The following is a 12643-nucleotide window of genomic DNA, read 5'->3' on the forward strand; positions in this document are numbered from 1 at the left end:
GAGCGTGTTTGTGTGTGCATTGGCAGGTTATGTTCAAGTACTTAAAACATCAACATTAACATTAACTAATGATCTAAAATGTCCTAATTGAACTGTTAAGAGACAGCGATTTAGACTTCCAAGAGACATATTTTAAAAAGAAAGGTGAATTGAAGAAGCAGAGGTGAAGATGTCCTGACTTTTTCATCAGAAATAACACACGGCTAGAAGGCATTTTAACAGAGTCCTTGGTGATATGGTTGGTGGGCAAAGAGGCGAAAATGTGGAACGGATGGATGGAGGTGGAGGGGGATGTAGTAGATGAGTGGATAAGAGCGAATGAGAAAGGAAAGGAGGGACATCAAGAAGGAGGTGTCCAGGTTCGTGTAGCCTCTCAGCTTGAGGGAGATAAGTAGAGAGATGGAGGGATGAGTGGATGGCTAGATAACGGTAAAGGTGGACAGGTAACGGCGGCCTCTCGGAGCGTCCGAGGTGGAGGGAGAGAAGGGTCGTCGCTGTGATCACTGGTCAGCCTCCTGGCAGCAGACTGGTCCTCTGGGGGCCAATTAGAGGGGAGGCTGGTAGAGCTAGGAACAGGAAGGAGTCCCCGCAGGCACACACACAAATTCACACATCAGTGCTGACACTGGGTTCATACAATAATCGAAGCCCCCAGGCACACACACACACACACACACACACACACACACACACACACACACACATGCTGACACAAGTGCAGACACAGGCTAAAAGTGCACATTTCTCTTACTCTTAAAATAACCACATTTTAGTCAGTTGTATTGTTTTGCATTTTTTTTATTTATGCAAGATTTCTTTTTCAAGCTGGCATCAATGTTTCAATTAAAAAGGGAACTGTCTTTGCTCACTGTTTGACACCAAACATTAAACATTCGGCCATGCCTTTAAAGGACCATTGTGTGACATTTCGGGGGATCTATCAGCAGAAATGGAATATAATATTCATAACTATGTTTTCATTAGTGTGTAATCACCTGAAACTAAGAATCGTTGTGTTTTTGTTAGCTTAGAATGAGCCCTTAATATCTACGTAGGAAGCATGGAGGAAAGGGAGGAGGATTGGTACTCAGTTGGTTGCAATCTGCAACCACACCACTAGATGCCGCCAAATCCAACACACGGTCCCTTTAACTTCTCTCAAAATGAGGAGCTTGAGCTTGTGCAGACTGATTATCCAGCTAAACATGAAGTTTAATTAGATATTTTGATTAGGAGACTGCTGTTAGAAATTTATCACACACACATTCATCTTTAGTTTTAGATTTCAATCTGGGGGTTGTTGTTTTAGCAATTTTTGAGTTTGTTTTATTTATCTTTTATTTAGCAAAATCAAGTTTTTTTTGGCCCAATCCGAGTCCTTTGATAATGGGTATCTACTGATGCCAAATCTGATCTAATACTTATATTTATTTAAATGACACAGCTGCACACTCGAGCTACAAACTGAAAATTCAACCCGAAACAATTTCTTTTGCCAAAGACGCTCAGTATACATGGTGTATAAATAGTATAACAATATATACATGGCAGCATAAGATATAACAAATAACAGCTGTCACCTTAAATTATTGATATGATATGAATAAAAGTTTGACTGGGAGAAATGCGACTCCTGAAATTGACGTGACACGCCATCAGCTGGAGAGACAACACTTCACCCTTTTGATCATGTCACAAAAACACACGATTTCACAGTGGTGTTACTGACTTTCTTCTCCTCAAATAAACTGGCTGAGTATAGACACCAGCTTGCAGAGAGCACCAGAACCTGGCAACAGCCAAGTTTCCTTTTGGACTATCATCAGGCTACTCACAGAATTAACGTGAATTAGCAACAGCTGATGTGATCAGGCCGGTTAGCTCCGGCTAAAAATGAGTAGCGGCTACCTGAAGGCTTTGTACGTTGTTCTTTGCTATTAAGAAAGAGGGAGAAGAGATAGAAGATTCAATAAGAGTTTAATAGAGTTTAACTAATCTGTGTATTTTGACAATTTAGGTGTCAATCATTCGCACCAAATAATTTTTCACATTCACAACTCTCTAAACATCACTCACATATGCAAGTGAGATGCCGGCAGTGTCCGTCTGTCTAAAGGAGAGCAGCTTTGCAACACTAGCAGGCTGAAGCATTTGATCAGATTTATTGTTGCCAATGTGATCCATTAAAATATGATCAGATCGGCTCGGGACATCTCTTAATGATGTTACATTATCGTTGTTGATATAGATTTGTGTGTGTCTGTGTGTGTAAATGCGTTCGAAAAATATCATTGCAGTCAATACAACAGAAGTAAGGAGGGAAGTTGTTTTGGTTTTCTGTGTGTGTGTGTGAGTGTGTGTGTAATCCACCTCATGACCTTGAGTTCATCGCCACCATCACCACCCCTGCAGTGCTGGAGAGAGGTTCTTTTGAAGTACAAAAATCTCAGAGAGGACACACACACACATTGGTGAATAACAATCAAATGACTCCTCGAGTCCAGCCTGAAACTTTGCAATTTCTATCTGCGCACACACACACACACACACTCATACGCGCACACACACACATTTTTCTATCCCTGCAAAATTGCGACAATTTCCTGCAGCCGGAGAGACCTGATTATCTGCCGGCGGGCCAATCAGTGCTCACCATTAGGAGTGTATCTTGACCAATAGGTGCTGCAGTGGCAGGTCCTTAGTGACAACTGGTCATATTCTCTTCGGTGCTGTGTTAAGCCTAATGAGAGGGGAGGAAGGGTGTGTAGTTCATATGCTGTACAGTATTGACGGATTACACAGAATGACCTTTAACCGAACCTCCAGCTAGTATATGTATAATCACAGCCAAAGTCAGTTAATCCAGCACATCAGCCAGCCTCCTCCCAGCTCCCCTCCTCCCAGCAGCACACACAATGATGATACAGACATCCTGAAACAGCAGCAGAGAAAACTGTCATCTGAAGTGACGCTATTTTAATCTGTGTGCTCGAGGCTTTATGTGTCCGCTTTAGGAATTAATTAAATTCTTGCACTTCCCTGTACTTTGTGGTGTTTTAAATACACTTGTCTTGCTGTCATATACTGGCAGCTAAATCCAGACTTTACTACCAGTACAATCACTAGGATACTGCACTTATTCCTTATATTGCGATTCCAGCTTGTGATTCCAGCGACGTGTCAGACAACATTTAAAGGGCTATTTGCAATGCTGTTGTTTTTTTTTTCAAGATTCTTTTGGGGGGCTTTTCTTGCCTTTTATTAGTATAGTTCAGGAATGATAGGAAAGGATGGGAGAGTGGGGCTGTGACATTCAGCAAAGGGGCAGGGGTCAGATTCGAACCACAGCCGCTGTGGTAAGGACTCATCCTTAGTACATACCTGCTCTACCAGGTGAGCTACCAGGGCGCCCCGGCTGTTTGAAATGCTGCCAACAAATTTTTAAAAAGTAAATCTGTTTCCCTCAGTTGAGTGCAGAAAATAAATTGTAACGTAAAAATCATTCAAGAGCATATACATACATCTTTGGACGCCTATAACTATCCCGCAGAAAAAAAGTATTAACTATTAGCAACATTTTCTTTCCGTCTCTCTAATAGTTTAGCCTTCTGCGTGAGCGGTAATCTCACCGCTGCGGTGCAGAAGCCATGACGGCTAATTACGGTTAGCAGGAGGCTAAGCTAAATTATTTGCAACATTTTCTCTCCATCTCTGAAACGCTTCGCCGATATTGTAGCTCGCGAGAATTTGTCATTTCGAAGGTATGCGATACAATTTCAAGTTGGAGCCATAGTCCTTCGATTATGGCACCCAACAACACAGCAAGATGGTAATTTTGATGGGTAACTTTAACTTTTTGATTCATGTTTGCCTCCAGTCTTGTTTTGCCTCCAGCTAACATCGTGACATAATTATGACGTTGGCACGAAAAGAGTCTGTATGGGAGGGGCAACAGTATTGTCATGCTTACTTCATAATTTGCTTTCTACACTGTATTTATTTAAATGAATACTATACTAAGTTTAAAAATGTGTGTAATATCTTAGAAGTTCTGTTGAGCATTGCCTTCTTCATGTAGCTCCCCTACTGCCATGCATCATCATTTATTTTATGTTGTTGTTTTTTTATGAAAACCAGGTGTTCATGCACAGAGGATGATGCACAGAGGTTGATGCACGGAGGTATACAAGGTCTTAACATCAGACCATCCAGCACTGCCAAAATTGAGCTGAACTGATGAACTATGCCTGCTGCTGATTACCAGAGCTTGTGTACTGTGAATAACAGCAATTAAAGCGGCCATTAGATACTTTATGAAAAAACTACAATAATATAATATAATAGCAACAAAGCTGGTTAACTGGCACTCTGTTACTGCTTCACTACTTCAACCAGGCTAAGAGCGCTAGAGAGGCATACAGAGCACATTTCAAGTACCAATTTGACCACTTGGATTTCTAGGATGACGCCAGTCTTTGCTTTATATAGTACATGCTGTGTGTGTGTGTGTGTGTCTATGTGTGAGAGGCTATTTGCTGTTTTCATGCTGAATTTTTCTGTTTTTGTCTCTTATCTCCTTTTGTGGGAGTAATAATAGTAAAGATACATTTGTGCTGTAGAAAACACATTTATCTATCTCTATCACGCCGTGTTTCATACATCACTTCAACTTAAATTATTTTGCTCAAAAAAGCAAAGTCAACGCAGTTTCAGGGTGGGAGACAGCATCATATTAATGACAGTAATCAATCAACATTTTATCAAGGAAGGGAATATTTTCTGACATTGTGACAGAGGAATATTTTGCTGCAAGTACGACACATGTTTTTCCAACTCTGCCTTCGCACAGTCTTTCAAGTTCTTAAAAGCATCCTCGATGACAGATGTCCCACCAGGCTCTTATAGCTTGTAGTCTGCCTTCACCTCCACTCCCAGACACTTGCATTGGGATAAAGTGGGGAGTCATCTAAAATCCTGAGAGAGGGGGAGGGCTTTCACGATTAGCCTATTTTTAGATCTGAGTCCTTTTTTTCCCCGTCGCCACTCCCACGGAGATCTAAGAACAGGTACAGAGAGCCGTCTCCAAAGACAGAAAGACACATAGATAGAGGAAGAGAGAGATTCAGTCTCCCCAGAGAATCAAAGGGAGATGTTGACAGATACCGGGCACACAAAGTAGAGAGGTGGAGAAAAAATGAGATTGAGTCCCAGAGTGGTTGGGTTTTATTTCAGCTCTAGTAAATCACTCGCCACTTGTCCACTTCTGCAAAAACAGGCCAAATACAGGGTGTGGTCACAGCAACGCCAAGTTTGCTGAATATCCAATCAAGCAGAAAATGATTAAACATAAAATATGATTTGAACTTCTTGTTAGACATCAAGTACATTTGTGTGTCTTGCTACAAATGGATGCGAGATTGTACGTTATGCTATTTGTGTAGCAAGGTCATTTTTTCCTAATTGGGGGTAGACATATGTGCAGCAGAGCAAGAGAGCAGTGCCTGTGGATGTTGTACTATCACAGGTGCTTGGGGCTCCAGCCTGAGGCAGCTCGCATTCTCTTAAACACTGATGCCCTTATTTTGAAAAGAGAAAATCCACACTAAAACTTTACATGCTGCAGAATGTGAATAACCACGTCTCTGTTAAAGCTAGAAACCGATCCCCAGAGAGTCACTATATAAACGAGTCTCAAAACCGAGTATAGTTTGGCTGGAACGTGCATGGTCAGTCTGTGAATTATTTCCACCAGATCCGGCGAGGACACTAAGGCACACGCTGCTTCACCCGACTGGCCGTTCAAGCGGTGACGTACCCTATCGTTGAATCCACCTGATTGGTCTCTGGTTTTCTGCTTGCTGTTTCAAACAGGAAACAACATGGCGGCCTGCTCGTAAACTTTCTGTTATTCCGTCTAAACAATCCACCAAAATCTACTTCTGAAAACATTTTAAGCGAGTAGTAGGCGATGTCACTGCTGAATCTCCTTCCATTTTAAAACCAGATCGCCTAGCAACAGCTTGGTCCAAGTTTCATGAGACGGACACGTCGCGCTTGACGGGCACATTTGCATAACGTACTGTTCCCCGCCTTTTAATTTTGAAAGAGCAACGGCCAATGATGAAACTCCAACACTTGGCCGACCAATAGTCTAACTTCATCACTCACTCAGTGACAGACTTTTGCGTTTGTGAGCTGGCACTCTGCGGTCCAGCCAATCATTGGTCACTGTATGTAGAGAAGGGCTGTTTCAGTGCTGCCTTTTGCACAAACCTTGATTGACAAATGTAATTTCTGGGTTTGACAGTTAAGGCAGTAAACCAGCAGCTTATGGACAGTCTTCTCAATGACTGGGTTGAGAAATTAAAGATTGCAGATCGCTGATTATTACTAGTTTTAGAGGGTTCAGTTCTAGGTTGAGCTTCTTTAATAACTGTTTGACAATTGTACGTTTAAGAGGGTCAAATCACCTGACGTCTATTATATCATTGGACGGCAACACTTTTGTTGGAGCTTCACTGGGCTCCACTTGGAGCTACATTACACGAGTACATTAAAGGTGAAGTAGGAGTTATGGGCGGAGTGAGTGTCACCAAGCTGAATTTAAGGACTCATTTTCTGGTTCAAAGCTGTACGTAATAAAATATGATAAATGGCATTCGGGTATAAAAGCCTAAGTAATTTCCACAAGGTCACAATATAAAGTTCAATCAGAGACGCTTACATTAAAAAGGATTGTGGACTCTTTATTATAATAGGGGGACAGCAGACGGCAGGCGCACCTAAAAATAAATACATTTTTAATATTTGTTGCATTAGTGATATTTAAATATTGCTGTTACGGTCAGTACCAGACAACGCTGCACAGGCATCTCTGTTAGAGACAATGGCGAAGCTAATTAAGTTGTTTGACTGGGGTGAAAAGTTCGATTAACCCGTCAACATCACAAACGAATGTGCAAATTGGTTCAACTGAACCAGATGAACCTGAACAAAAAACAAAAAGAAATTTGTGAAGTCGTGGGAGGCAAAGTATCCCGGCATCTTTGAGCTGGACGGAAAAATTATATTGGGAAGCATGTTCCACACCTCGATAAGTGACTAGGGATGCACCGATACTGACTCAAATAGCTGGATCAGGTATCGGTGACAATGGAGCCGATCTATTCAATTCAATTCTATGTTTATAGACTATATACATTATATACCGACATTTTGATTCCTGTTTAAGTTTTGACTGATTTGTTGCTGCATTCAAAAGGTTTAGTTGAATTGTAATTCCTGTTAATTTTGAAGATTTTTTACCAAGTTGTTGGTGTATGATTAATTATTTTAGTAATAAATAACAATTTGCTAAATTTATGTTATCTATGTATTTATTTATTACATTTTGTTTTACAGAGTTAGGAAAGTAATGTTTAAGTCAGGCCTGTTGTTGCCTCACATATAAAGAATGATCCCAGTGACTTCCACACAGTGAGGTATACAGCTTATTAATTAAACACTGCTATCGGATCGGTTCTCGGTGTCGGCCGATACCCAAAAGCCTGGTTGCCAGCCTGGTGAGCACTTTTAAAAGTTAGCGTTAATTGAGAGATATCCTGCTTCGAGTCTTGTGTCCTCAAGAGGAGAGAGCTCATAGTGAGAGGAAGTTGGGGCTGGTGGGGGAAGTTTGCAGGGACCAGATTCAGCTTCATAAATGGTGTGAGGAGCCAGCAAAGTGAATTGGCAGATTATAAATATCACCACATTGGCGTGTTTAAATGTGACCGGTGATTTTAAGAGTCAGCTGGTATGATTCAGCCGAGCAACAATCAGACTGATCTGCCGGTGACCTGAGCAATTTTCCTTTTGTGTCTGTCAAGATTCTTCATTGTCTCCACAAATGTTAACATGCATTTTCCCTCCTTGTCTCTCTCTCTCTCTCTTTCTGCCTCCCAGTGATACGCGGGCCTTTCTGTTGGAGAACGTGCCCTGTAACAACGCCAGTTGCCATAGCGTAGGAAGGATGTTTCACATCCACTGGGACCAATCAGATTTGGGAGCCATCCAAAATGCCGTCATGGCAACATTCTTTGACATCTATGAGGATGTGAGTAGTTTGTGTTGAGATACTGTTGTTCAGAGCTTGTTTTGGTCACATAGCACCATCCTTTCTCTCATTACTCTCACCTTACATTTCTCCACATCTTTTACTACACCTGTCTCTCCTCTAAATGTCCGCTGCCTTTCTCCGTCCTCTCTTATCTGTTTAAGTAACACACTGGAATCTGCTGGTACCAGACTGTTAGATGTGTCACCTCAAATGACATCCCTTTCTTGAGGATGTCTACAGTTACAGTATTAAAGAATTTGATGCCAAATGGAGAAGAAAATGAATAAATCTCACAGAGCACAGAAGAATATTTCATTTCTCTAATGCAGAAAAGTGGATTATGTGTAAAGCTTCTTTTTTTTTTTTTCAACACTGATGTCAACTAAATTATTTAAGTTTATGCTTTTCCTTTCATGCTCAGAAGTAATATTACAGAATTGGACTGAGGACAGGACAATGTCGTGTCCAGTTTAGTGCTCATTTCTGTTATTTTTACACTGGCTGTCTTTTTCATTTATGTCGACCTGGAGTTTTATCCATGGTTACAATGGTGTGTTCATTTTTAAAAATGATGCACCCTTGCAGAGGTACTGGAGGACTTTACCACACTACAAAACACACACACACACTGTCTTGCACACTTGTTGCATACATACAGGACGTACGTTGTCAAAATCCTTCACAAATATTAAAACTGTGTTCACACCAAATATGAAGCAAATTTTTGCCTTGCGTTGCTCGTATGAGTTTGACCGCGGGATCATTTGTGTTTATTTGCATTACTCGCGTGAGAGTGTAGATACCAACAACGTTACTTGTGTCTGAGTTCATAACATTATCCGGATGCGCACACAGCTCATAATTGATGTGTCAAATCGGCTGAATTACTCTGATTTACTACAGCGGTATGAACCCAAAATAAACAGATTTTCATATGATTTAATTGGAATAAACGGATCAAACAGATGCCGAAATAACCACGTCACGATGCCAATTTGTAGAAAGTCTGACATGCAAACAACTTTTAAAATGCTTCTTTTATGAATATAGTTTGGATCAATCAGGTCTATGCTATGCTAACATTGTAGCTGCTCCATCAACACTCAAAATAACGTCTAGGCATAAATATGGTAGTAACATTATTGTTTATACACATACATTTATACACAGTATCAACAACGTCAGGATGACAATGACGTCAGGAGAATCTCAACGCTGATAGGCTTTTGCGACACAGTGTCACGCAAATTTCTCGTGCAAGTTGAAAAATTTCAACATGTGTCTATTAGCATCTGTGCATTGACTTGTATGTGTGAAAAAATTTGCTTCGCGTCTGGTGTGAACACACCATCACACCCACTCCCACCCAGAATATGTGACTGCAAATAGTATAGAAGCTATATTACAATCTGCTGTACGTGCCCGTCTTATCAGAATTAATTATTACAGCTAATGCAGCCTGTCTGTTAAATTTATCTCTCTCTCTCTCTCTCTCTCTCTCTCTCTCTCTCTTTGTCTCTCGCTCTCTCTGAGAGAGAATTTATAAATGGGAGAGAGAGAAAGAGAGAGTGAGAGAGAGAGACATAGTGAGGAGAAGAAAAAGGGAAGAATAAAGAGACGATAAGATAAAGCTGGATCAGTCACCCAGTATGTTAGAGGGATACAAATGTACATCAGAAGACACACACACACACCATGCTTCCATTGTCCCTTATCTATATGCCTGTCTTCATTTGCAGGGTATATTAGACATGCTGGTTCTAAGCAAGGCAGAGGGCAAAACCGACTTCATCATCCATGCTTTGAAGAACAATTATGAAGCTGATGCCTACTTCGTTAAAGTGATGGGTAAGTGACGGCTTTGCCGAGTGCGTTCTGTTCCTCTCTCCTCTCCACATGCCTAAACCAGTTTATTGGAGGAAAAAAAAGAGAAAGGCACCATTTTGCCTCTTTCCGTCTTCTTTTTTCGTAAATTACATATACAGAAACACAACTGAAATTTTAATATTTTATGGTTTGGTGTACTTTTTACCATAACCGCCCCCCTTAGACCAATTAGAATCATCGAACATGAGCAGCTCTTTCCCCAGACCTAGAAACCAGATGGTCACAACAATTATCTGTCATATTATTTAGATTTCTAGCCTCAAGCTACTCAGTTGGTGGTGAAAAGGGGGATCTTTGTCTGAGCTTTTTGTTCTATTTCAACCTGAATTAAAATGGTCACTGTCCACACTAAAGGTCATTTTAAATACTGCCTCTTTCCTCTTTCTCTGGTTCTCCACTACAAGCTTGTAAAGTATGTTACTTTCAACAAAGATATAATGTAAATACAGCTCTGTAAGGCAAACAACTCCCAGCCTAGTTGTTGCCATTGTGCCTCGTTCATGACACAAAAGTGGAAGCAGAATAATGGACTATAATTTGAAATTGATCATCTTTTACTTGTTGGAAAGGGCACAATAAAATTCACACATATAGCGAGGCGAAGTCTCTCCCCTTCCGGTGGACCCCATTATTTTGGGAAAAATACATACAGTAGTCAATGGCGAGAGACAAATATCTTTTTATCCCTTTTAAATTGCGCCGTGAATCACACATATGATGTTTGTCAATTTAAAAGATCATTTTGCAAGTCCAGAAAGTGGCAACTTGTCACAGGTTTGTCGTAGTATCCTTTAGTTTTGTGATAAACCACTCAGTGAACTACATCTCTCGTCTCGCACAATAGACGTCACCAAGCTATAACTTAGCTATGTTCCACGCACCAATGAAACGTTATCTTACCCGATGTGTTTTATCCAGCGACTCCCGTTGCTGCTGTGAGTACATTCCAGTACGAAACACACAGGCATCGTAGCTTCTGAGAGAGACGTCGCTATGTGACTTTAGGGTGTGTAGTCTTTCTAATGATGTATTTTCAGTCTGATACTTCAACAGTTTTACAACAAACTGGGACTTTCTTGAATTGCAAAATGATCTTTTGAATTGCCAAACATTCGTGTGGTTCATGGCTCAATTCAAACGGGATCAAAAAAGATTGTCTCTCGTCATTGACTATTTCTTTCCAAAATAAGGTCCCATGCTGGTCCACCGGATGAGATAGACTTCGCCTCTCTATTGTACTAGAGGTTTCTATTAAGACAGCAGATAATAAGGAAGCTTGTTTCTGTTTGCAGTCAGACTGATTTGTTACTACGTACTGTTCATGTAGCCATGAAATCCTGGATTCTGAGCCAGACTGGCACCTTTATAGTCGTCAGCCTCCTCCCTCTCTTCCCATGTAACATGTCACTTTCCACTTTTGACTGCCTGATGAGTGTGTCAGAAACGCCAGAAAAATAACCTTTATTCTGTCTGTGCAACGGAGATGCCTAAATGTTCACTAATTCAGAAGAAATAGCACACAGCGTTTGTGCAAGCTGCTGTATTTCAGTCACACTTTAAACCCGATATTCACAAATGATGTCTGACTAAAAGCAACTGTAGCTGCGTGCGATGCTCAGAAATAGTTTTTTTATTTTTGGCTCACTGCTTTCTCTTTTCAGTTAATAGATTAGATTTTTTTTATTTATTTTTTTATTGTAACAGCGTTTGAGTAAAAATCAAGACGCCGTCTTTTGAAGTCAAAATGTTGGTACAGCGTTAGTACCTAGTGACATTTGAGGAAAGCAAAAATAGTTCCACTCTAGGGTGGGCCTTTGCACAGTTTAATGTGTCACTCTGCTCTGCTCATTAGTAGGAAAAAGAGCATTGCTCATTCCTTTTTGTTTCAGAACAGTTGTTGTTTTGTCTTTTTTGGAAGGAAGGGGCTACAACTGTTTTCAGAATCAAAAGAAACACATAAATCACCACCATGCCCTTGTAAACACACTAATAGGCACATAATAAAAAGTATGTTATCAATATTATTTGCCAAGTATTATACACAAATTTGACCTGTCTAATACATACTGCTTGAGATACATTGTATAGTATTGATGCTCTTCATTCATTAAAAACACATCAGGCTCTCTGATATAATGCAGATATGATCTTGTTAAACAGCAGACTGAGAGGAAAGACATTCCCAGCCTACACTCAAACAAAGAGTTTGTAGCAGTAGCAAATACAATACCTCATTGTCACAATTAAACTGAATCAATTCATAATACAAAACAAAATGACAAGAATCTGACAGGGTAGTATAGTCATATTTGGTATTTATCAAAATTTATATTAATGTCAAATTGGGCTGTGTATTTGCAAGAATCTGGTGATACAATACGTATCATGATACAGGGGTAACGATTCAGTACATTGTAATATATTGCTCTACTGTAAGCAAGGCGATATTTTGTGATTTTTTTTTTTTAAATCCTTTTTATTTTTAAGATAATTTTTTTGGCTTTTTGCCTTTATTTGACAGAGATATAGTATAAGTTATGAAGGGAGAGAGAGGGGGGGAGGACGACATGCAGCAAAGGGCTGCAGGTCAGATTCGTCACACTGAGCTGCTAAAATTGACATCCTCTGTTTCTGTTTTTGGCCCACTTGAAGTTGTTCCCA

General features: G+C 40.4%; 1 protein-coding gene across 1 annotated transcript in view; it reads left to right on the forward strand.

Annotated features, from left to right (window-relative positions):
- Window positions 1-12643, forward strand: part of itfg1 (integrin alpha FG-GAP repeat containing 1) — a 167574-nt gene that overhangs the window by 95777 nt on the left and 59154 nt on the right. The window contains exons 11-12 of the mRNA XM_037748976.1: window positions 7942-8092; window positions 9835-9943. Of these exons, the coding sequence (XP_037604904.1) occupies window positions 7942-8092; window positions 9835-9943 (260 nt within the window). The remainder of the gene's footprint in view (window positions 1-7941; window positions 8093-9834; window positions 9944-12643) is intronic.

This window comes from Sebastes umbrosus, chromosome 2 (genome assembly GCF_015220745.1).
Source record: "Sebastes umbrosus isolate fSebUmb1 chromosome 2, fSebUmb1.pri, whole genome shotgun sequence".
Lineage (NCBI taxonomy): Eukaryota > Metazoa > Chordata > Actinopteri > Perciformes > Sebastidae > Sebastes > Sebastes umbrosus.